The sequence below is a fragment of the Teleopsis dalmanni genome, chromosome 1, assembly GCF_002237135.1.
Source record: "Teleopsis dalmanni isolate 2A chromosome 1, ASM223713v2, whole genome shotgun sequence".
NCBI lineage: Eukaryota > Metazoa > Arthropoda > Insecta > Diptera > Diopsidae > Teleopsis > Teleopsis dalmanni.
Window position 1 is genome coordinate 146,271,664 of NC_051846.1, and position 23,858 is coordinate 146,295,521.

Genomic DNA, 23,858 nt, shown 5'->3' on the forward strand with positions numbered 1-23,858 from the left:
GAAAGGAAGGTCCGTAAATGTTATTGGTTAGTTATTTATTGAGTGTAATGTTAAGAGAATTTTATGCAAGTATTTTTGGTTTAATTTTATACCTTTAAAGTACTCTTTTACATACAGTTATATTGAATTGCAGATTTGCAAAAATCGAGTGTTTGCTTGTGGCACTACAAAAGTTAGTATAAACATTTTTATATATAAAGATTTTTTAAAAAAAGTATTTATAATGACGTTTTCCGGCAGCAAGTAAACTAGAAATGCTGGGTCTTACTATCTTTACTTTAGTATTTTCTTTTGAAATTTCTACTACTCCTGTTAGTTACTTTCTTTTATTATCTTTTCCTTACTGCATATTTGGTTTTCAAAACGTGTAAATTGTTGCTTTCCGGCAGGCTTTGTTATTGTGCGTCGAAACGGAAATGAAGCATAACATATGTTGCACGTAACTCATACGCCTAGAGGAGCAGAAAATAGTTTCAAGCTTGAATTTTGCAAGTGCAGAAAGCGCTGCATATGGCTTTCTTAAATACTTTAAAATTTAATTTTATTAAATGTTCATGCAATTCGCTTTTAAGCTGACTATGATGTATGTCTGTCTACTACGGGGAGAAGTTAAACAGAGTTTCCTGGTTACTACTTTCGAACAATTGTTGCAAGGAACAGCCTGTTGTGCCGTTTTCAATAAAACCAGCCATTTTACGAGTAGCTGCTTTATCATTTCATCCATTTACAGAAGTTGGTGTTGTGTCTACGATTATTGTAGCCACAATTTTGACTATTAAATAAGTTTTTCATATGATTCTTTTTTTTTTGGTTTTGTCTAAATAGCAACAACAGCTGTTGCTGCCTTTCTTATAGCGTAGATGCTGCCTATTGTTTGCAACTGTTTTGTTTAGTTATAAATTTTATTTTATTATGTATTTTTTCATACTTTAATGGTCGAAAAAATGTGAGCATATTTACATTTTTATGATGGAAATATAATTTACTTTTTATTGCAGTCATTGGCAATTTAAAAACTTACCTACTTCATTCTGCAAATCTAAATACTTTCCAAAATAAACTCCAAAAAATAAGTATTTGTGCTCTCCTATGTTAAATGTTTGCTTATGCAAATTTCGAGGAAAACCATCAGGTTTATTAGAAGTTTTTCCCTCATTGTCTACTGTGGAAAAGCAATTTTAAACACGTTTGCCGCAATATTTACAAATTTTCGCTATAAAAACGTACTTTAAATAAGAAGTAGAAGTGGAAGAAGAAGCACAATCGAAGAAGTGCCGAGGAGACAAGGGAACAGACCTAAGACAGTTGAAATAAAAAAGTGTAAGTGAAAGCAATTTAACCGTGACGTGAAGGTGCAAAAGTACTTGGTTGGAGAATACTTGCCTCTTCAACTTTAAATTTCTTTTCGTTATTCGTTATTTTCCGGAAAAAAGTAAAAACAATAAAAATCATAAAAAATGGTTTACTTAAATGCCACTTATCGCAAAATATTTTCGTTTTGACATTAAGTTGTTGTATTGCCAATTCATACGAATTCAATCACTTCGCTATTGTGTTTTTATGCAAATCAAAACGTTTATTGATACTTTCAGATACTTAATGATATTATTGTCATATCATATTTTTCGAATATGCAAAATCTACAAAGCCGAAAATAAAACATTTGTTTAAGGGTAAGAGTGAGAGTAATAAATTTTTGTTGGGTTGAACTGTAAGTACATTAAATTATTTGTTGATCTGGAAAATTAAAAATAAATAATTCCGTTCCATTAATAATGCCAAATTAATAGCTAAACGCATACTTAAGTGGGAGACATTATATTATAGTAAACTTAATCAAGAAAGTTTAACTGCTTCAATATAGAATAGCAAAGCTTCAAACACTACTATTCGCCGGCTAGAAATTGCACAAAGCCAGGCTCTGAGAAGATTTTTTAAACTACCATGTTACATTAGGACGAATGACAACCTCAGGGAACTCAAGATTGATTCCATCAAAAAATACATAAAGGATAGAGCCCTGAAATTATTTGCGTAAACTGACAGACTTACCAACACCGCGTTATCAAATCTCAGAATGGTTACAGGCTCCTATGCAGATCTAAGTTCAATTATTGCTTAGACCGCCGAAGTGATAAACAATAAAACAGGCGTTAAGAGGTGTTTTGAAGATACCTCGAATTAATAAAGAGTAAAAGTGCTCAAGTGCACTGGCTCAAATAGAAATAAATAAATAATATAATAACAGAAGTACGAGTACAATCATAAAATAGGTCCTTGAATTGAAAAAGAAAAGTAAAAAAGTGGATATTCTTTTGAAAGAAACTATAGCATTGTCAAAGTACACAATATAGTTGACTTGTTTTCAACTAATGACTATTTAATTGCTGCAAAACCTTTTCCCCCTCTTGTTACCTTGGCCTAAATGTGTGCAATTATTAGAAATCATTATCTTGTGCATTTATGCATAAATGCATATGAGAACCCTAAACAATCCGTGCAGTTGGAAAGTTATTTAAATATTAATATTTTCATAAAAATTTTCTTCTACAACTTCCAATGTTTTAAGTATAGATTAATATTTCAATATACTAACTACATTGACTTTAAATAATGAACAAAAAGGCATAGATACTTGCTTTGAAGGAAATTCATAATATGTTATTCTTTGGATTAATATGTACTATTAATAAATTATTATAATAATGTATTATTTGTATATTATAAGCTCATATTATAATTCAATATTATAATCTAATATTAGAATATAATTAATATAATATTATAATCTAATATTATAATATATTATAATTATATTAAAATGGCTATTAATATGTCGCTTATCTTATCTACGTAGACATTATGTTTTTGGCATAATGGTGACCACTATATATATAACTTTTGTAAACTACACATCATTTGTTGACTGCAATATTTCATTTATCGTATATTTCTTTAAACTCAAAAATGTGAATAGGTTAAACAAACATCATTTAACATAAAATTTTAGTTTTAACAATATTTTAGACCTAGAGCTTTGAGACTAAGATTAGCTTTTAAACTAATCTATAAGAATATCAAAATACAATAATAAAACCTATTTGGTACTGGTACTGATCCATTGAACTATGGATTTTGGTGTGTCCTTTAAATAACGTGAAAATAAACAAGGTTCAAAATAACTTGCTTAAACAAATAGTCGATGCTCTATGGTGTCTTACAAACTTACATGTCTATAAATATCTTGAAAGTCCAAAAGTTATTAATATCATAGCTGTACTTATATGCTGTCAAATATACAAACAGTAAGTTATATCAGCATGGCAATCCAGCTGAGCAATAGCTGCTTCATAGTCCCATGGTTGCGGAGCTTCTATGACAAATTGTGTTAAAGTGTTAATCGACTTTGTCCTGATTAGAATTGAAGTAAGTTAGTATTTTATAAAAGTGAAATTAATTGCCGTATTATAAGTTAATTAGTTGGTTATAGTTTTTAGTTCGTAGTAATTATTTATCAATGCAAAATAAGTAATATTTATTTTTAATTCACTATCATAGTTACTTTTTATTTGCTTCTAAGTACGATCACATTTTGGACATAATTGCTAAAATCTATACCTGAGGTTCAAAAATTAATAGCTTGCTTATTCAAGTCAATTCTATCACACTTTGAGTTCATTAAATAACCAATTTATTTTTAAGAATTTTTGAGTTATTAAATTTTGTACAACTATCTTTATTCTACTATCTACTCTCTTTAGCCCCAGTATTAATATGACATCAAATCAAATTAATAGTAAAGGAATCCATGACATTGTACTATCTACTTTCTACGTAAATTCTGCTTAAACATATGGTCTTTGCTATCAATTTAAATCAATTATTATTAAAATATTAATTAATTTCATATATAATATAATATTACATATTATATTATTACATATTGATATATAGCTATAATTAAATTTTAATAGTGCTTATATAAAAAACTGATATTAATATTCAAAGTGTAAAATAATGATTATATTTAAATACATGTGGAGCAAAAATGTAATCGACTTCGCATGCTTAACAGAGAAAAACATTGCATTAATTAGCACTGTTATTAACAGTAATTAATTTCTCATACAAACTCATTACAGATCTATTAAAGTTTTACATGCTGTTATATCTCTGTTGCTTTTTAATCATTTTAAATTAATTTATCAATTATTTTAACCGCATAAAAATAATACATTTTTTAAATGATACCGTTGTGGTTAAGCTTCAAAATTAATTATTGAATGAACTGAATATCAGATATATATGCTTAAAATTTTTAAAGTTAGGTATGATATGTATTATTTTTTTTATTATTATTAAAGAGTAGACGTGAAAATTGCCCAACAGCCGGTACTGCGGCCAGAAGAGACCTATTGTACCAGTTTCACTATTGATTAAACAAAGCCCCTCATAGCTTTGTGAATAAAGTCTAGAACTAAATCTAGAGAAGAGTTCTTAATCTGTTCTGGTGACAGAAATTCTTTATGAAACAGATTTCTTCTGTGCGTTATGAAAGCTGGACAGTCACAAAGAATGTGCATGGTTGTTTCCTCATCTTCGAGGCATAATCTGCATTCCGAGTTAGCAGATAATTGTAGTTTATGAAGGTGATATTTCAGACCATAATGACCTGTAATGAAACCCGTTAGGTATGATATGTTATATTGAGTTATGATATGTAATGCCATTAAATTAAATTTAAACTCAGTATGATATGTAATATTGAGTTAAAATTGAATTTAATGACATTTAAAAATTATTATAATACACTACATACTCGAAACTCAACCGAAAACGTCAGATTTATGAAAATTATAATAGCATTTACAATTCTCCGGAACTTACCTAAAACATAACCCAAATATTAGACTGAATTTTAAAGTACACATTTTTTATTAGATATTGATACTAAACATCTAATATTACTATGTTTGGGGAGTTCTCAACTGCGACCTAGAGATCTATTGAGCACTAATACTAATATATAGTGATAATTGTTTTTACTATTAAAAAAAAACATTATTTATTAGAATTGGTAATGACTACTTATAACATGGAACTTTTGATCGCCCAAAAATTAGTCTAACTAATATGTTTAGCTTATCAAGCAAAAAACTATTAGCAAGAATGTGATTGTAATTTTGGAAACTAATAATTTTGGTAAATTTATTTGCCCAAAGCCGTGTAAATTTACAAAAGAAATTTTTTTTATTTCACATGAATTCAGTCTAACATATTTCGATATCAGGATAACATTTATCTTAAAAGTAGTAGCCCAAATGATCAGGACAATTCCCCATTTCTGGGTTTTAAATTTATTTTTTATTTGGTTATTTATATTCTTCACAATCTTTTTATCTATACAATACCACACATTGTATAGTAGCCATATAATCTATTCTGAGTGCAGTATACTAAATCAAATTTATGATCAATTTTCCGCAGGAAAAAAGGTAAAATACTTTTAAGATAAATATTTGGCAAATAATTCAACAAAATTTTATATACTACAACATATCATATAATTATATTATATATATCATAAACTACATATATCATATGACACAATAACCCACATATTATAGTAATAATAAATAAAAAAATATTCAATAAAGATATTTATTTTTTATTTAAGTTAGACTGGGATGGATGCTATACTCCATTTAAATCTACTTTTCTCATTAAAGAATTTATGCTGTAATTAGTTTCAATCTTATCAGGTTAACTGCAACAGAATAATTGTATTTTAGAATTGACCTTGCTTTAAAAATTCTCTCTCAAAAGCCGAATATGCATATAAATAAAGAGTTCACCTCAATTGATTTAATATCTCACATTATTTTATCTTACAATTATGTATTAAAATATAATCCACTCACAATAAATTGTGTAATATTATTTAAAGCCAAATTTATTTAAAAGCGCTGCAATATATCTTAAATGTGCTATGTACAAGCATTATTTATGAAATGAATTTATGGGTATTTTGTTTTTCAAAATTATTTTGTATAAGTTACTTTTTGGTATTAAGTTTAAATTAATTCAATCATGTCCGTCTCAGATAAAATAGTTTATAGTGATATATTGAAATGCTTATTTAAATAAGAGTTAATAATTTAGAATTGCAATATTTCAGTCAAAATAAAGAAACATCATCAAGTTCAAAAATTATCTCTGAATATATATGAGTAAAAAATAAATTTTTAGAATTCTGAAATATGTGTGAAATATATCGTCATTGGTCTTCAGGATTATTAGAAAGAATATATATTTCTTTTTATAATGATTTTCTGTACAATTTATAAATGTTTTATTTTAGCATAAAAGTTGAAAAATTTTCTAGAACTATAGTCTATTCAAGGCAGCTCTTTTGAAGAAAAAATAATTATTATTTAAAATATAAAAAATATTAAAAATCTTTATTTTTCTTTTGTGAGGCGCATAGTATTTACCTTAAATTATATACATTTTGGAACAATATACGTTCTCGGCAATCACAGCCTCTCAGTATAGGCAGTATCTCTAAAACTACAACTGTCTCAAACTTCATAAAAAAACGTTGATAATTTTCTGAATGGACTTTTCAACAAAAATTGAGTATATTCAGTTGAGTATATTCAATTATATTCAGCAATTATAAAAGCACCTAATTACATCCTAAAATAGTCTTGATACTTCTTGATACAACACAATAATTAATTTATCCAAAGGCAATAAGATACTTGATGATAACTATATATTCACTATATGTCTATAGATCTATAAGCCTTTTAGCAGATTTGATAAAGACTTTTGATCTATCGCAAGTAATAAAAGATGCTAAATGTATTTCGATTAATGCATTATCAGAACTATCAGTTCTTTATCATTGAAAACGAAAATACAGTTTTTGCAACAATGATCTAGTAAATAAATCCAATTGTTGTCACTACACTCAATAATTTTTACCAATGGTTATTGGAAAGCTATATAAATTTATATAATTTTACTACCAAAACTTCAGTCAATAGCAGTCAATAGTGTTAAATCATTCAATAATTGTATTTAGTGAATTCAGAATATTATATTAAATCTAAAAGACCGAAGAGGTCAAGAAGAATTTCATACTAAAATGCATGACGAATCAGAAAATTACTGACTTTTTTAAAAAAGGTTCTCTATATTAACAGCATGAAAAATTTATTTCGAAATATTGGACAACTGGCTATCATCCGTCCATAAATTTGGACATATCAACTGATGTGTCCTGATGTTTATTTTGTGATGTGTATCCTGAATAAGAAATGAAGTGAACACAACGGATGTCTTGAGTATCACGCCGGTATCAATCAACCGGATTTTATAGTCTATGTATTCTGACGATTAGCGGAAATAGCGATAAAAGTTAGGTATTGACGGGACTTGTAATTTAAAAACTTCTAAATGAATGTAAAGGTCAGGCGCAGAATTAAATATTCATTAATTTATATAAGATAGATTAATACTCTTCTTAAATGTGCATTACTTGTCTTCTTCATCTTGGATAAAATTTATTTGCTGCTCAATATTCAACATAGATTAATATTCTTCTTAATTGTGCAAGATCTGACTTATTTAGTTTGAGTAAAATTTGTTTGCTCTTAGAATACATGAAACAATACAAATTCATGAAAAATTCTTAAAAGATCAAGATAGTTTTAAACAACTGAGGTTAGTACATCAAACCCCTTGTTTCCTGCAATTTTTCGTAGATTTTTAGCAAGCCAAAGCAGTCTAAGACTTTACAACAAAAGTGACCTTTCTAAGAAAAGTATTTAAAAGTTTTGTGATATGAATGTTGAACTATTTGAATACATTCCCAATAAATGTTCTATACTGAGTAGTAACAGATTTATTTATCTTATAAATAGACTTTTTGCCTTCTTACAATATATAAATCACTACAAAAACAACTTCTAACACTATCAACTATAGTGTCACTAGTATACAATATGTTTAATATCAGCTAACACCATTAAAACTAGCACAATAGCCCAGTTGTGTTTTAATGTATACCAATGGTATATCCTATTAAAACTTATTACTACAAACCTTTGGGAAAATCGTTTTTGATCTATGGTATATTCCTAAGGGGTGCGCTGATTTAAAATCTCATTTGTGTTTTTTCGAGTCATCCATTCTCTACTCAATAGTGATAATAAGTACCTATTGCATATATCTTACTCGTTATATATATTATATTATACTTTTAGCTTAATATTTTTGTTCTGTTTATGTGCCACACTATAACTTGTTGACACCGATTACCTTGGTTTTAATTAATTGCGGATATTGGGAACATTCTTTATATGTGAGTTGACTTTTCATAAGATGAAATCATGATGGTAGATATATATAGTATATATTGTGTTGCAAAATAAAAATATGTAAGAGGATAAATTGAAAAATGGAACTTTTATGCATTGAAAGTGTGTAAGAGAAATGACTTGCTTTCAACTAATGACAATTATAATTGTTGCAAAAACTTTTTCCCCCTCTTGTTACCTTGGCATAAATATGTGCAATTATTAGAAATCATTTTTTTGTGCATTCGTGCATAAATGCAAGTGCAACTCATAAGCAACCAGCGCAGTTAGAAAATTCTTGAAAAATTTCTTTTATAAAATTTTCTTTACCACTTTAAAGTTTTCAAAACTTTTTGCAACATTAATAATTATTTACTAAATTCAATAGAAAAATTAAAACAAATAAAAAACTTTTCTTTTGAGACACCAACAAAGATCATTCGCATTCAATACGCATGCTCGAGTTAAATGATACGGAATCAGTTGCAATATATACCGTAGAAGATAGAACTTTTACAGTCAATAGTCAAACTGCAATTAAATTGCATTAATTCAAAAAGTGAATTCTTAATAGTTAGAATTATATGAGCAGCTCAGTGTAATGAGCGCAGCACTACAATTACCTATACAGAATATAGTTGCTCTTAGAAAAAGTTTATTAATTGAAAATTATTTGAATAAAATTTTAATAGAACTCACGAATTCTGAAAATCATATTAAAAGATGTACAAACCGTGCAAGTAGCTCAGTTCAAAGTGAACAGCTTAAGTGTGCAGTTTTTCAGCACAGATCCGAAGTGCAATTGCAGTTCTAAATAAAAATTTTAATTATTTCAACGTATAAAAATAATTGCATTCTTGAAACTATGGAGCGCTGGTTAAAATCTGTTGCCGTAGTCACTGGTGCCAGTTCTGGAATAGGTGCTGCCATTGCTAAAGACTTGGCAAATGCAGGATTAATTGTTGTTGCCTTGGCTCGTCGCATTGAACGTGTAGAGGAAATACGTGCCGAATTATCACCAAAAGTGCAACCGAATTTTTATGCTATCAAGTGCGATGTTACAGATCGTAACGCTGTCAATGAAACTTTTGATTGGATTGAAGAGAATTTAGGTGGGATTGATATATTGATAAATAATGCTGGCACACTTTTCACTGGTCAAATTGTGACTGCTGATATCGATAAAATGCAGAATGTCCTGCAAACCAATATAATGGGTGTTGTTTTATGTACTCAACGTGCTTTTAAATCGATGAAAGCTCGCAAAGTTGATGGGCATATTGTTAATATTAATAGCATCACTGGGCATTATATACCCAGTCTAGCAGAACCGCTTATGATGAACATTTATCCAGCATCAAAGTACGCCATAACAGCAATCAATGAAATCGTGCGTCAAGAAGTTCGTGATTTGGGTACAAGAATAAAAATTACTGTAAGTTTTTGTTAAGAATTAGATATAAGTCGGGTGGTAATGTTAATAGAATACTTTCGCGAAGTCTTATGTACTTTTAAGTCTATAATATACTTTCAGCCCCGTCTTTTAAGTTGATCAGTTCAAGATACATTTTTCATTCGTGTATGTAAAAAGTCCGATTATGCAGTTTTATTATATATTTTGGATTTAGTTTGCACTACTGGTTCAGTAAATATAGCCAGCCATATAATATTTTGGGTATAATAATATTCGGTCATTGTAAACCGAATGAAAAATTTTTATTATTCCAATCCAAAGAATGTTTTGGTTAAAAAGCATTGTTAATATTGCAGTTAAAAAATATATAGTCCATATCGGGGGTTTATATAGATTCACAGGATTCGTAATGTAGTTAAATTAATTTTATAATTTTTATAATTATATCAACCAATTCTATATATCGTTCTTTATAATTTTTATTATGGAACCATTGTGTTATTGCATTACGTTTGTTCTTTTATTATATTTTTTCTTAAATATTAAGAATATACATAATAAGTGAAACATACTATAATAATACATGGTAATATAATATAATTATATATAATAAAAATAATATAAAAATAATTACATTATTATAATAACATAGAGTAGTATAGTATGTTGAGCTTCAAATCAGTTTCCCTTTACTGATAATAAGTACAGTACAAATGATATATTGGATCATTGTTTATATATATGTCTCTTTTATAGACAAAGTTCTTTTTATGAAGAATAAAAGGGTCATTTTAATTGATTTGCTTTCAATAGCTTTTCTCAACTAGTGAACATTTTTTGTCAAATGAATGCTAAGCGCTAGGGATAAGACTCAACATATAGATTATGAAGTTTCTCTTAATTTGTATACAATGATAGCTGAGTCGAAGTGTTTTTTTTTTAGATTGACGTACTGTCTAGCATAACGTCTATAAATATAATAAATGCCATTATTTGTAGAAAATCCCAATAGAGTAAATATAATTGTATGTAAATGGGGTTCGAGAATTGTAAGTCCATGCTTATACGTAGAACAGTACTTTGCAACTATAAATTGATTCTCAATGTAGATAACTGCGACAAACTTTGAATATTTTTTTTTTTGCTTAATTCTTAAGTTCTCAGAGAATTTCTATATATATTATTATAATGCTTGACATAAAGTAACAAATGACAAAATAAATCGAAAAACTCAGAATTTGAGAATATACCAAAAACTATATTTAAAGTTCATAGCAATAATCAATATAGGAAACCACTTTTCGATTGCAAAGTACTCTTATATTTGCATTCTAGAGACTATAACTATTACTGCTATTCGTTATTAACAGTATAGGAGAATAGCATTATGTTATTCAATAGTTTGGTGGTTTTTAAATTTTATGCTATCTAATTTCTGAAATGATTGGGTTTCATATTACTTTTTTTAAAAAAAATATTTATACAGAGCATCAGTCCCGGTTTGGTTGATACTGAAATATTGCCATCATCTCTAAAAAACCTGACCATGCTAAGATCAGAGGACATATCAAATGCGGTTCTGTTTGCCTTATCAACACCACCACATGTGCAGATACACGAGTTGACCATCAAGCCTGTCGGTGAACTCTTCTAAGATTTGTGCTATTTAATAAATAATTGATTTATATCTTTTGCACTATTTATTAGAAACAAAGTTTGTTATAAACCACAACGTATACATTTTCGGTAGTATAGTATGTTGAACTTTATATTAGTTTCTCAATGTTGTTAATAAATGCAATGAAACAATAAAATATTTTTTATTTTTCATCCATATTCTTAACATTCGTATATATTTATTTATAAGATTACATTGAGTATCTCAACCAAATTTAAGCACGAACAAACCTAATAAATTTTTAGTTATTTATATCTATACATTTACATATATATGTCACTGATTTTAATAGATGTTATTAAGTTTCAATTGAGCTTCTCATATAATTAATTGAATGCTACAGTAATGTTTGTATGGCTTCATTCTAAATCTCTCGACTAAACGATTTTACGTTTTCTGCTTAAATTTAAAATTTTTTAAATATAATTGTTTTATAATAAGGTTTGAGTAAAAAGTTTTGTTTAAAAAAACAAAACATTATATTAAGAGCATTTAATCTCATATTATTTATATTAAAAAAAAATTAATTATAATTATACTTGCTGATTATGTATGTAATTATTTTGACAGAGTAGAAATTCTACCGCAAAAAATTCAGGTAAGGGGCTTGTTATATAGTCAAAATTATGTCAACTGTGAAACTGAAATTTGATTCGAATTTTAATAGAAAATTTAACATTGAAAGAAACTTTTTTACTTTGTATATGGTGACGAGGCATTCTGTTAGAATTACAATTGGAATTTAGAATTAATATTAAAATTTGCCTTATTTATAAGCAAAAACACAACTTTCAGTTTCTATACCAATTTTATTACAATTCTGGTCATTACCGTAGGAGTATGTTATACATACAGTCAATTCACAATTATCAATTCCATGCTATTATCATCTATCTCACATATCCTCACAAAAAAGAATTACATTTTAAATGTAGTAGTAAAAAAAAGCATTAAAATAGTGAACTGTGAATTGGCTGAATGCATAATATGACTTCGTATTCTCGACCAAGAGGCGCGTAAAACTGGTCCGATCTGGAAAAGAAATTTTAAAATTTCTGCATTAAAGGTACTGCATTAAATCTTCATTATTATGTATGCATTGAGGCATAAATGCTTCATCGCAAGATATTGTAATTACTTTCTATATCTTTCTTTTGCTAAACACAAATATATAAGAGCCATGTTATGTAGAGTGTCATGGGAATATCCAAATTGGCTCTTTTGGGATAAGACGAAAATACATGTAACGCAGAGTGACGTGGATATTATAATAATTTGCTTAAAGACAGAAATGTTGATATTTACTACTCAATAACACGGCTTTGCCTAAATGACGAGGTATAGATAGCCTCAACTCTCATGATAAAATTTGAACGTACATATTAATTTTTCTCTCACTTTCAATTTTATAATTTGCATTGAAAATAACAACAATTTTGATTTTGTCAAACCTATGACACTCTATATAACATGACCCTACGTGTGTTACTCTGTTATTCACTTTGTAGTTCCGACAATAAGCCATATCGTATAAATTGCTATAAGACTTAGTCTACCCCATAATGACTTTTGTAATAGCTGTCGCTCTGCATCTTACCTGTCAGTATCCAGCTTTTGCCAGTATTAGACTCAATATCTTTGTGTTTCCTTTTTTAAACGACCTGACAAAGATATCACCCGTCAAAATTTGTGATATAGTCAAGTCTATTCAATTGTCACGTTGGTATATTTATACATAAATGGTGGAGTCATATCTTTTTCGGCGTTACTTATGCGCAGACTTTATTGGTTCATTATTTGTGTTCAAGCAGGTTCTAATTTGTACGGCCGTTACTACAACTTAACCTATCCTAATCCTTTAAGCATATATCACTGAACCATTATTACTAAGTCAGTGCCACGAAATAGACAACTTTTACATGTATTAAGAAATTTTGACACTGCGACAAATGGGTATACGATGGGTATACGTTTTTGATAATCAATTCAAATTCGATTCTTTAATATTATTTTACCTCTATTAAATACTAATGATGATGACTTGTGTGTAACTTTTACTTACTTGAAACGTATTTTCCCAGTTTTAATTTGTCGTGGAACTGCCCATTTCAGTGACTGCCCATTCAGTTGTTTACAAAAAGTATATAAAGAAGAGTTAAAACTTGAAACTTCAGAAAATAAGGATTTCAGCCCAGCTGAGATTAGCAACTTCATATAATTTGAAGATAAAGAGAAAGACTTAGTCATAGTCCTAGTTTAATTTATGATTGGTGACGGACGTTAAAAGGTTTTCCGAGACCAACATTTTTAATATGAAAAATACACAGCAATGACACGTAAAACTACTGTCGTTACCAAGTAAACTATCGTTACCAATAATATTAATTTCAAGCTTACATATATTTGTAAGCTTAAAACTGTACCAAGAATAAACTGTAAAATCTACTATTCTTGGTTGCATTCCTAATAATGCACTGTAACCACTAACCATGACTATATGAAAACTGTTTATTGAGAGAATATTTCCCAAAGTAACAAAAGTACTGAATGACTTCTTAAGATTTCGCAAAACATACTTCTCTTACATTACCTTTATAGTTTAAAACAGTATTTTTAAAAAGTTATCGAAATATTAAATCAAAAATCCTAAAACATTTAGAACCATTTATGGTAAATCTCAGAAGATTTTAACTGAGAAAATTACTTAGTTAAAAGCTGAGCTGCGAACTAGAACTGAACCATTAGTCGAAAACCGAATAATTCAGGTAAAAAAAAATTCCAATCTCAAAAGCTATATTTAAGAGCAATTTTATCTTAATATCTTTACCGGTTTCAAAATCAGCTTCACTGCCCCGCAGTGCGTTGATTAAAGTTTCGTAATGTAATCACCGGTTGCAGTCCAGGTATGGAAGACGCTATAAATTTTGCTTCTAGACAAATGTGTGGAACGTGTGAACCAAATGACTCAACATGAGAAATTCTATTAAAGTGAATTATTATTCTATTGTCTAATAGTACTGAATGTTCTATTTTGATTAAAATTAATTGCTATTATAATTTTTGCACCCAACAGTAAACTAAACATAGTAAACAAAATATGAATAATTCAATGAAAGTCAATCAATTGAAAATGTAATCTACAATAGGCGACAAATGGAAGCATTTACTATATATATTGTTTGAATACTTATAGGTATGTAAACATATGAACTAGATTATATACTCGGTGCATATAAACATCAAGTTCATTGTATCGCAGATTAATAATGCAATGCGAAGTATATGGAAGAGAATATAAATTGAAGTATATCGTATATGTACATATGATGTATGCATCTTTTAAGATTTTCTTAGTAAAATAGTGGAAGTCAATATTCATCAGAACAAAGGTCGATAGCTGTACGTTTACAGTATTGCAATTAACTTGACAAGCCCAAACAAAAATCGTTAATTATAAGTGTAAACACAGTAATAGTTCCACTCTAAGTCTTATTAAGAATGCTTGCAATTTACTATTCGATGTTGCATTACTCACGTGTATTCATATTTAATGTGTGACATCAAATTGATTTTTGCATATAATAATAATTAAGTTAAACAAAGTATAAATTAGATGCATTTATATATTAAGAAGCTACGTGTTTTAAATAATTATTATTACTCACAATAATCTTTTCAGTTCCCAAGTGCATGATATGGGTGTATAATGTGATGTGGAATATAAAATTTAAAAAAATTGAGTGGTCACACAATTTTGTGTTTACACTTATAATTACCGTAAAAATTAAAAAAAAAATTAATTAATTTTAAAAACACTTGTTTTTTTAGTGTAAATATGGATATTTAATTTTTATATTAATTGATGCAATACTGTACTTTAAATAATGTACCAGGCATGATAATTGTTTCTATAAAACATTAGTTGCAATATAATATTGATATAATTAAAATAATATATTTTGAAATATTTAATATTCATAAGTTGTTTACATATTGAAAGATTAGTAAGCACACCACAAATTATAAATAAGTTTCCGTTCACCTTTTTTGGTCATACATATAGTAGGTATATGGATATATTAGAAAAACGTTGTGTTATTTTGATTATTTCCAACTAAAATACATTTATAAATACGACAGATAGTTTGCATCTCATTAACAAGTACAAGTATTTGATCTATTGTCTGTAAGTTTTGAGTAATGAGACGTTTACCATATATTATTCTACTCACATGTAATTTCTAGGTGAAGATTTAGCCATATATTGATTGATTAAATACTTTGTAAATCATTTCATATATACCTTCCCGCATTTTAATTAATTTCATTCAATTCATTAATTACATAGAAATCCGCTAAATATCGTATCTACTAGTATATGGAATGTGGTATATGAAAAAATATCAGTTACGAAATTGCAGTTTATATTTGATTGTAAATAGATTAAAGACTTAATATCAGAAGTGTGATTATCACATATCCCACCTAATGGATATGTGACCCAAAATAAAGTTAAAATATAAAATCATTTTAAAAAAGTCGTGATTTTGTTCAGCTTCAGTCGTAGGTGCATTCTATAAAGTTCAAAAGTACGTATAACGACAAGTCAAAGTTATGGAAACAAATCTTAGTTAAATAAATGTAAACTATAATCAGAATTTCTAAATCGTAAAATGCACATCACTGAGTTTTTTGAAAATTATGATCTCAGTTATAAATAATATCTCTCTCTTCAACTATTTCTAGATTAATAGTAAAACTCTCTGGTTATAACTGCTGGTAAATCTGTATTCTTGCTATAGCAACTATGTTGTCATAACTTTCATCATCAAGATGCTTCAGGTGGAGTTTTTTCTGTTGGAACAATTGCTGGATCAACCACAAACGATGATTTTATTTTAAAAACGTAAATAGATTATGTTAAGGAGGTGGACATACTATAAAATGCTTTATTTCTGTATTATCTATCGATTATATTATCAAGGAATTAGCTAACCTCCAATCTCCCCTAGATATACTATTGACTTCTTTGAAACAAATGTGCCAGGGGTTCATAAGGTGTAAAAGACTGGACCAGGTACATTTGCATTGTTTCAGCATGGATATGATCAAAATTTGAAATTTCTCTGGAAAGATGCGCAGAAAAATATTAAAGTGAGACCTCTGAGGTCAAAAGTGCTAGATGCAGCTTCTTTATCTTGTAAATAATACCAAACTCTATTAAATTCTGTCAAAGCAAGACAGGATGTTAAGAAATTGTAATATTGTGTTTTCGTTTGTGAAATAACAATTCTTTAGGAGTGTTCAGTTATTCCATAGTTTACTCTGTAGCGATGACAGTAAGTGTGGGGAATTTCCATTTTGGTGGACTATTCTTCTTTGTAATACAATAGGTACTACTATCAGTCTAAAAACATCTCTCTATATCTGTTGATGAGAGATAAAGGAGGCTTATTATTTTAGTTTAGTCTTTTATTTTAGATCCCCATTATTAAGGTCAAGTATAACGATTTAATCTTCGGTAGCCCTTTAACGTATTCCATTTGGTTTAAACACTTCAGTTAAATATCTAAAATATCTATTAAAGATTTTGATTGACGAATCAGCACCTTTCAATATTGTGCTCAAGAGCTACTGCACTCTATTAGCATTCCATAGATTCTATTGTGTGTATGCCGAACATACTTAGAGTCCTGCAATGTCATCTTTGAGTTGAATACACTTAAGATATTACTCCAAGAAATTTATTGTATAATAGCGTAATTATCTGAGTTTCTTCCCATGTTATTTACTTTTGAGTTTAAGTAATTTTTAAAGAAAAAGTTTTTATGAAAATTTTATAGTTTATGTCAAAAATTGAACGCTTTATGATAAATAAGGAAACTAAAATTTTACGCTGAAAGTATTTCAGATTTTATCTAAACTAGCTTAAAAGTTTTCATATAAAAATGTTTGATAATAAAAATGAAATGATGGAAGACCACAAAAACTTAAGAAATTCGGGAATGAAGTTTTCCAAATAAAATTCTTTTGTTATTTTAGTAATTTTTTTTATTTTTATTATTTTTTATTATTTTTTTTTCTGTTTTTAACTCCATCTACCTTGGCAATGTAAGTTACCAGAACACTTTCAACAACTCGCCTTGGGATTTAGTTATTCCACTTTCTCTCCATATATTATTTTTTGCTCGTTAATTTAATTTAAATTATTTTTTTTTTAGATTAAAATACATATTTTTTTTTAATTTTAAAATGGAAATTTAAAGAAAATTATGTTATATATTTTTTTTTTTTGGAATGGAAGGAAATTGTTGATTTGGCTTGTTGAGTTCGCAATTTAGAATAAATTATATTATATAGGAATATAGTATTAATTTAGATTTTATTTTAAGGAAATCAGGAAGAAATTTAGTCCTCTATATATACATATATGTCCACGTAAATGCTTTAAATATATTTTTATTACCTTAAAAATGTCTAAGATTTTCGGATATTGCAAATATTTTTATTTTATTTTATTTTATGATTCTAAGTAGAATTTTTATTATCTCATTTTGTTAATAAAAAAAATTCACAAAATTTTTAGATTTTGTTTATTATATTTTTATCAAAATATATCTTTGCATATATAAAAAAATGATAAAAAATATTTATATACATATTAGCTTATTTATATATATATATATATTGATATGTATATACAAAATATATATATATGTATATATTTATATATATATATTTCTTCATATATGCATAAAGAAATATATGTATATATAAATATATATGTGTAAGTGTTTCTATGTATGTATGTTTTTATATATATATATGTGTGAATACATGTACATGTCTTAACATATATAGAAACCTTTGAGTTAGTAAATTTTAATGGAAGTGGTTTGCAAATAATATTCAAATATGTATTTGCTCCCTAAAAATACATCTTTGGTGTTATTTTATTGCTGAGATTATTGTCAGTACTAAATTTTATTAAAGATACTAAAGCTTTTACAATGTCTTGGAGTAGTAAAAATTTTTGTAAATTTTTATGTTAAAGATTTTATTGTTATTATAAGAAATTGTTTTGAGAGAGACGCTGACTTTTGTTGTTGGGACGTAAGGGACGTAAGCAGATTTTAATAAAAATGCTTCGAATATTAAATTTTATTGGCAACGATTTAAAATTTATGGTCAAATAAAAATTCAGGAACAATGTAGTCCAGTTTAAATTGTTAAAAAATTGCATAGAGGATAATAATTTTTCATTGCAATAAAATTGTCCAGATACCGATATTTGTTATAATTTTTGAAATACGTTGAGTTCAACATTTAATTTTTCTGTTGCAGCAAAATTTTTTGGTATGCATTTAAATTTAAAATTTTAATAAAGTTGTGAGATACTCATTCGAGTTTCAAAAAAAAAAAAAAATTAAAATAAAATGAAATAAAATAAAATAAATAAGACAAACACTTCTTTAAATATTTTGCACTTCGCACCTTTTATGCTGGTGTATCTTCATATCTTCACGTTATATTAAATCTTCAATCTAACGCAATCTTGACGCTTTCATCTTATTTATGTTTATTCGATTAGCGGCGTGTTCAGCTTCTTGCCTAACATAATCCGTACGTCGTTGGAAATTTGAATTTCAAAAGTATAACCGAGTGGCGGAAAGGAATAAAAAAAAAGGAGCAGCGTCGAAGAAATTGGAGCTTTCTTAAGAGACTGACATATCAAAGCAAAATAATGCAAAGAAAATAAATTTAATTCCTTCAACAGGATGAGCACTTCTTGCTGGCTGAAAGGTGAAATGTGGAATTGCTGGCTTCACAGCGGTATTTATGATAAAAGTAAGATAAATACAAAGCAGAGCAAAATACTTCTGGCCTTTTTACTGTTTAAAATTATATACATATAAAAAAATTCTTGTGGGGATTTTAAGGAATTTTTAATTTGCCATAAGGATTTCATGCGTTGCGTTGCATACACCCAGAAAAGTGCTATGCGTACATTTCTGAATTGGTTGGACCGTATATGGGTTGTACAGGTATACGGTTATGCATTGGCAAGGCTTATGTTATCCTATTTGTTTCTTCTTATAACAAAACGAAAAAAAGAAAATTAAACAAAAAATACCAGAATAACGCATACATGTTGACTTTGAGTAAAAAAATACGGAATTTTTCTGTCTGACAAAGAAAATCCCTAGCAGATTACGCAAAAGAAAAGTTAAAAAAAAAACAATTTATATGAAGAGAAATTATAAAAAGGTATAGAACATACACGTACGAATAAAAGAAAAGATACTGCAGAATGAATGACAAGTCATACCTAGACAGGTTCTTGATAACACTGGAATGCAAACATCTTACAGAAAAAATTCGAAAGGCATTTTGAATTTTGTTTCAAACAAAATTTAAAAGCTCTACAATATGCACACCAAGGACTTGAACTCTAATGTGGCAGTAATCTTTTACGACTAGAAAACTTGCTATAATTAATGAAATTTAATTTATATTGGAATATATGCGATAAAAGTGTAGAGCACTTGCGACGATGCAGAATAGGTAGAATCTATTAATTAGATTCTATATCTCTTCTATGTCTGTTCTATCTCTCGGAATTAAAGTCAAAGTGACGGCTACGCCTTGAAAGCCTTCTCTTCATCGGTTTGGCAGACATAATGAAATTACACTATTCTAACCTCCTCAGCTTTATCTGGAAGACCAATTGGTTTAGCGAGCATTATTCGTCGGTATGCATCGGTAACATTTCGTGGGCTTTGCAGAAAATGTTAAATCAACATTTTAAAAAATCAAACAGTTGTGAACTACAACAACAAAAATTTTTATTCATTTTTAATTAATTGAATTTTTGGATGACCACAAACCGGTTTTGAGTATTGCCAAATACCCTACATCAGTGATTTTGGAAATTATTTCTTATATTTAATTATTTATACAAAGTCTTTTGAGACTACGAGTACTTAGTATTGAACTCATACCCTGCTAAATTTGAAGCTCAGAGTCAGTGTTGTTTAACCAACTGACCCAAAGCCGTATTTGACTTGTAGGTTCGAACTTAGTGTTTTGTTAGTTTTGATTTATTGTTTAAAAAATAAAGAACAAAATATTAGAAAAAAATTTTGTTTGTAGTCTTATTCACAAGATAAAACCAGTTTTTTCCAGTTTTATAGTAGCAAGTCGGGGGGAGGAATATCTTATATTCTCATTTTCCTCCGTTTTGTTCATACAATGTTTTTTTTTGTGACATTTACCTTAATCATTTTTATAAATTAAATACATATTTTTATATTAGATTTTTTACCTTTACACTAAATGTAAAATTCATAAAAAAGAAATAAAATCGAAAATGGTTAAAAACTTAAAAGTAATAAAGAATTGATAACTCTTAAGTTTTGCTTTGTTGCATTGAGTGGGTTTCTACTTCTGGGTTGCCCTATGTAGCATTTTCTGCGTAAGGGTTCTTGAGTGCAATCATCAGTTTTCCTACTCCATATGTTCATAAGAGGAGCAATAACAAAACAATTGCTTGGGTGCTGCATTCTGTTGCATATAAAGTTGCAACTTCTGTGAAGTAAAATAATAATTCGAGTTGAGAGAATAAAAAGTTTTTCATTAAGCATAAAAGGTTGAACCATTGGGAAGAGCTTCACATTCACATGAAATCTTTAGTTGTTTAAAAAAAAAACAAAATAAAGTACCAACAATTGCTGGTTTGATATTGAAACTTTGTTATATATTTTTAAAATGAAAAATGTGTTAAAAAATTTATTGTTATTCTTTCGGTGAACTTCAGCAATAACTCAAAAGATTTTAAAAGAGCATTTAAAATGTGTCCTTCTAAATTAGATGTTTTAATAAAAATCTAATGAGAATTTGACTTATTCTCATAGACGTCATTAGAAAAAAGAGAATCGACTTACAGAACTTAACAAAAACTCGTTCAGTATAAGAGCAACGAAAAAAACCCACGATTCCCCTATTAAGTACAGACGAACCAAACTGACAATTCTATAAACTTGGCTAAGTCTTTAATTTTGCAGGATGACAACTCAGTCAGAACGGTAAGAAATGGATCACTTAATATTTTCAGATGTTCTCCTATCTAAAAATGGGCACTGAAACATAAGCTAGAGTTTAGTTTCCGTCTCATCCGCCGAGTCATTACCACGACAAAAGTCGTTGTATGATAGACATAGTTTCATAGCATGTCTTCCTATTATGCAGTGGCCTATCTGCACCGAAACTATAGTGCTGAGCCGGTTGAGCTTTAGTTGAATCAGCTGAGTGGTATGTTTTTTATTCAGTTTAGTTCAAGTCAATATAGAGATTTGACAGCAGAATATGTGAACCCAATTTTGTTTGACTATACTCAGGTATTTTCTTTGATTGCCAGTTTAACTTTTGCTAGGGAAATGCCAATATTTGAGAAGTGATTGTCAGGGAGTAGATTGCATACCTTGGTAAGCTTGTCTGCTCTACAGTTTCTGGACTTATTCATTTGAAACTCATGTGATTTGGACACTAACATGCCTAGCCTTATAAAAATAGATATCTTGATTGGAGAACATGGACTGGAACTATTTTAGAAGAATAATTTCTAATAAATCTTAGTTTTAACTAATTGCCAACTAATCAATTCTATTGGCTCAAATTTCAACGGCAGTTTAAAACTCACTTCATGAGAATCAATACAAGTTTAGGTAAAAAATAAAATAAAATAAAATAAAATAAAATAAAATAAAATAAAATAAAATAAAATAAAATAAAATAAAATAAAATAATATAAAATAAAATAAAATAAAATAAATTAAAATAAAACAAAACAAAATAAAATAAAATAAAATAAAATAAAATAAAATAAAATAATATAAAATAAAATAAAATAAATTAAAATAAAACAAAACAAAATAAAATAAAATAAAATAAAATAAAATAAAATAAAACAAAAGGAGAAGTAATAATTATCAAAACCTCAACGATCTTGAACCAACTACTGACTCCTTTTTTATTCTCCTCAGAGGTGTTAGGGTTGCAATTGTTTTAATAGGGCTGCCTACACATATTTGTGAATATGTTAATTTCTTAAACTTAGTATATAAAGTTATGTACGTATATTATTTTAAGTAATCAGATATACTGAAATTAAATTTTGTTTTTCCAAACACTTCACTACTTGACATTACTGTAGTCTCCGTGGAGGCTATGCCTATAAGTATGCTATAAAATTTTAAACTCTACACAATGCCATAAAATAATTGTACTGGAAAAACACCCTGCACTCTAAAAATAATTAAATCGAGAACACTTGTGCTGCTACAAAAAAGGCGTCCCCACTCTAACCATCATTTTCAAACTATCAAGGCTCACAAAAGATGGCATAATTCATGTCAAACTCAGGCTTAACAATTTCATTTTATCTGACTTAATGTCGGAATGTTTTTCCGTATTTCAACATGAAATCAAAATAGGTTCCACTACAAAAACAAACACAAAAAATAGAAAAAAAAATAGTTTTTTATACTGAAAACCCAGAAAAAGAGGAAAAGGAACTCAATTGCCTAACTTTCATTTGAACAAAAGTAAGCAAAATATGAAATAAACTTTTAAAAGCGAAAAGTATTTAAAAAGAATATAAAAATATTTTGGTTGTGCCTTCGACACAAGCGTCAAGTGTTCGGTAGACTGGCATTGTTATCGGCTTCCGTTTCGACGTATCTCAGTGTGTCAATACACTATGAGTAACTACAAAAGTGCGTTACAACTTTTCTACTGTGCGTACGTGCGATTCCATAAAAATGCCAAAACTCCAGCCGCACATTATAGCCTCAATTTTTTCCCAAAGCAAATCCAACAGTTTTTTATGTTTAACATTTTTTTAGCCTTCGCTTTGGTATCCTGTTAACACTAATAAATTTTACTGATTTGACAATTCGAATCTTTTTCGCCCTACCACTTTTTTGTTGGGCTTCCGTTCAACCAAGGATGACCACAGCGCTCCATGTCCATGTCCGTGTCCATTAAATTGTTGTTATGTGTTGTTCTGCGGCTGCTGCGGTCGTGGCTTAAAAGTTTTACTTTTTACGACTTTAATATTTTATGTGAATTTAAAACATATTGAATAGGTGTGCCGTATGTGCTCTCCACATATTGCATACTTTTGTGCGCAGCCAAATAAAATTTTAACAGCGAGCGCGGTTAAAGTAGCAAAATAAATTCACAACAATTAAGTTGTTTTACTTAAGTACAGAAAAATAAAATAAAATAAAATAAAATAAAATAAAAAAATAATAATAAAATTTTTCCTTTTTAATGCCATGTTTTGTGTTCTCAGGTTCTTACGAAGTTTTTCTTCTGATTTTGTCTTGTGTTTATCCGG

General features: G+C 28.1%; 1 protein-coding gene across 1 annotated transcript; it reads left to right on the forward strand.

The window, feature by feature from the left end:
• Nucleotides 1-9,109: 9,109 nt before the first annotated feature.
• On the forward strand, nucleotides 9,110-11,594 carry LOC119667376 (farnesol dehydrogenase-like). The gene is made up of 2 exons (XM_038076669.1): nucleotides 9,110-9,801; nucleotides 11,267-11,594. The coding sequence occupies exons 1-2, from the start codon at nucleotides 9,232-9,234 to the stop codon at nucleotides 11,432-11,434; spliced, it is 738 nt and encodes a 245-aa protein (XP_037932597.1). The 5' UTR covers nucleotides 9,110-9,231; the 3' UTR covers nucleotides 11,435-11,594.
• Nucleotides 11,595-23,858: the final 12,264 nt, after the last annotated feature.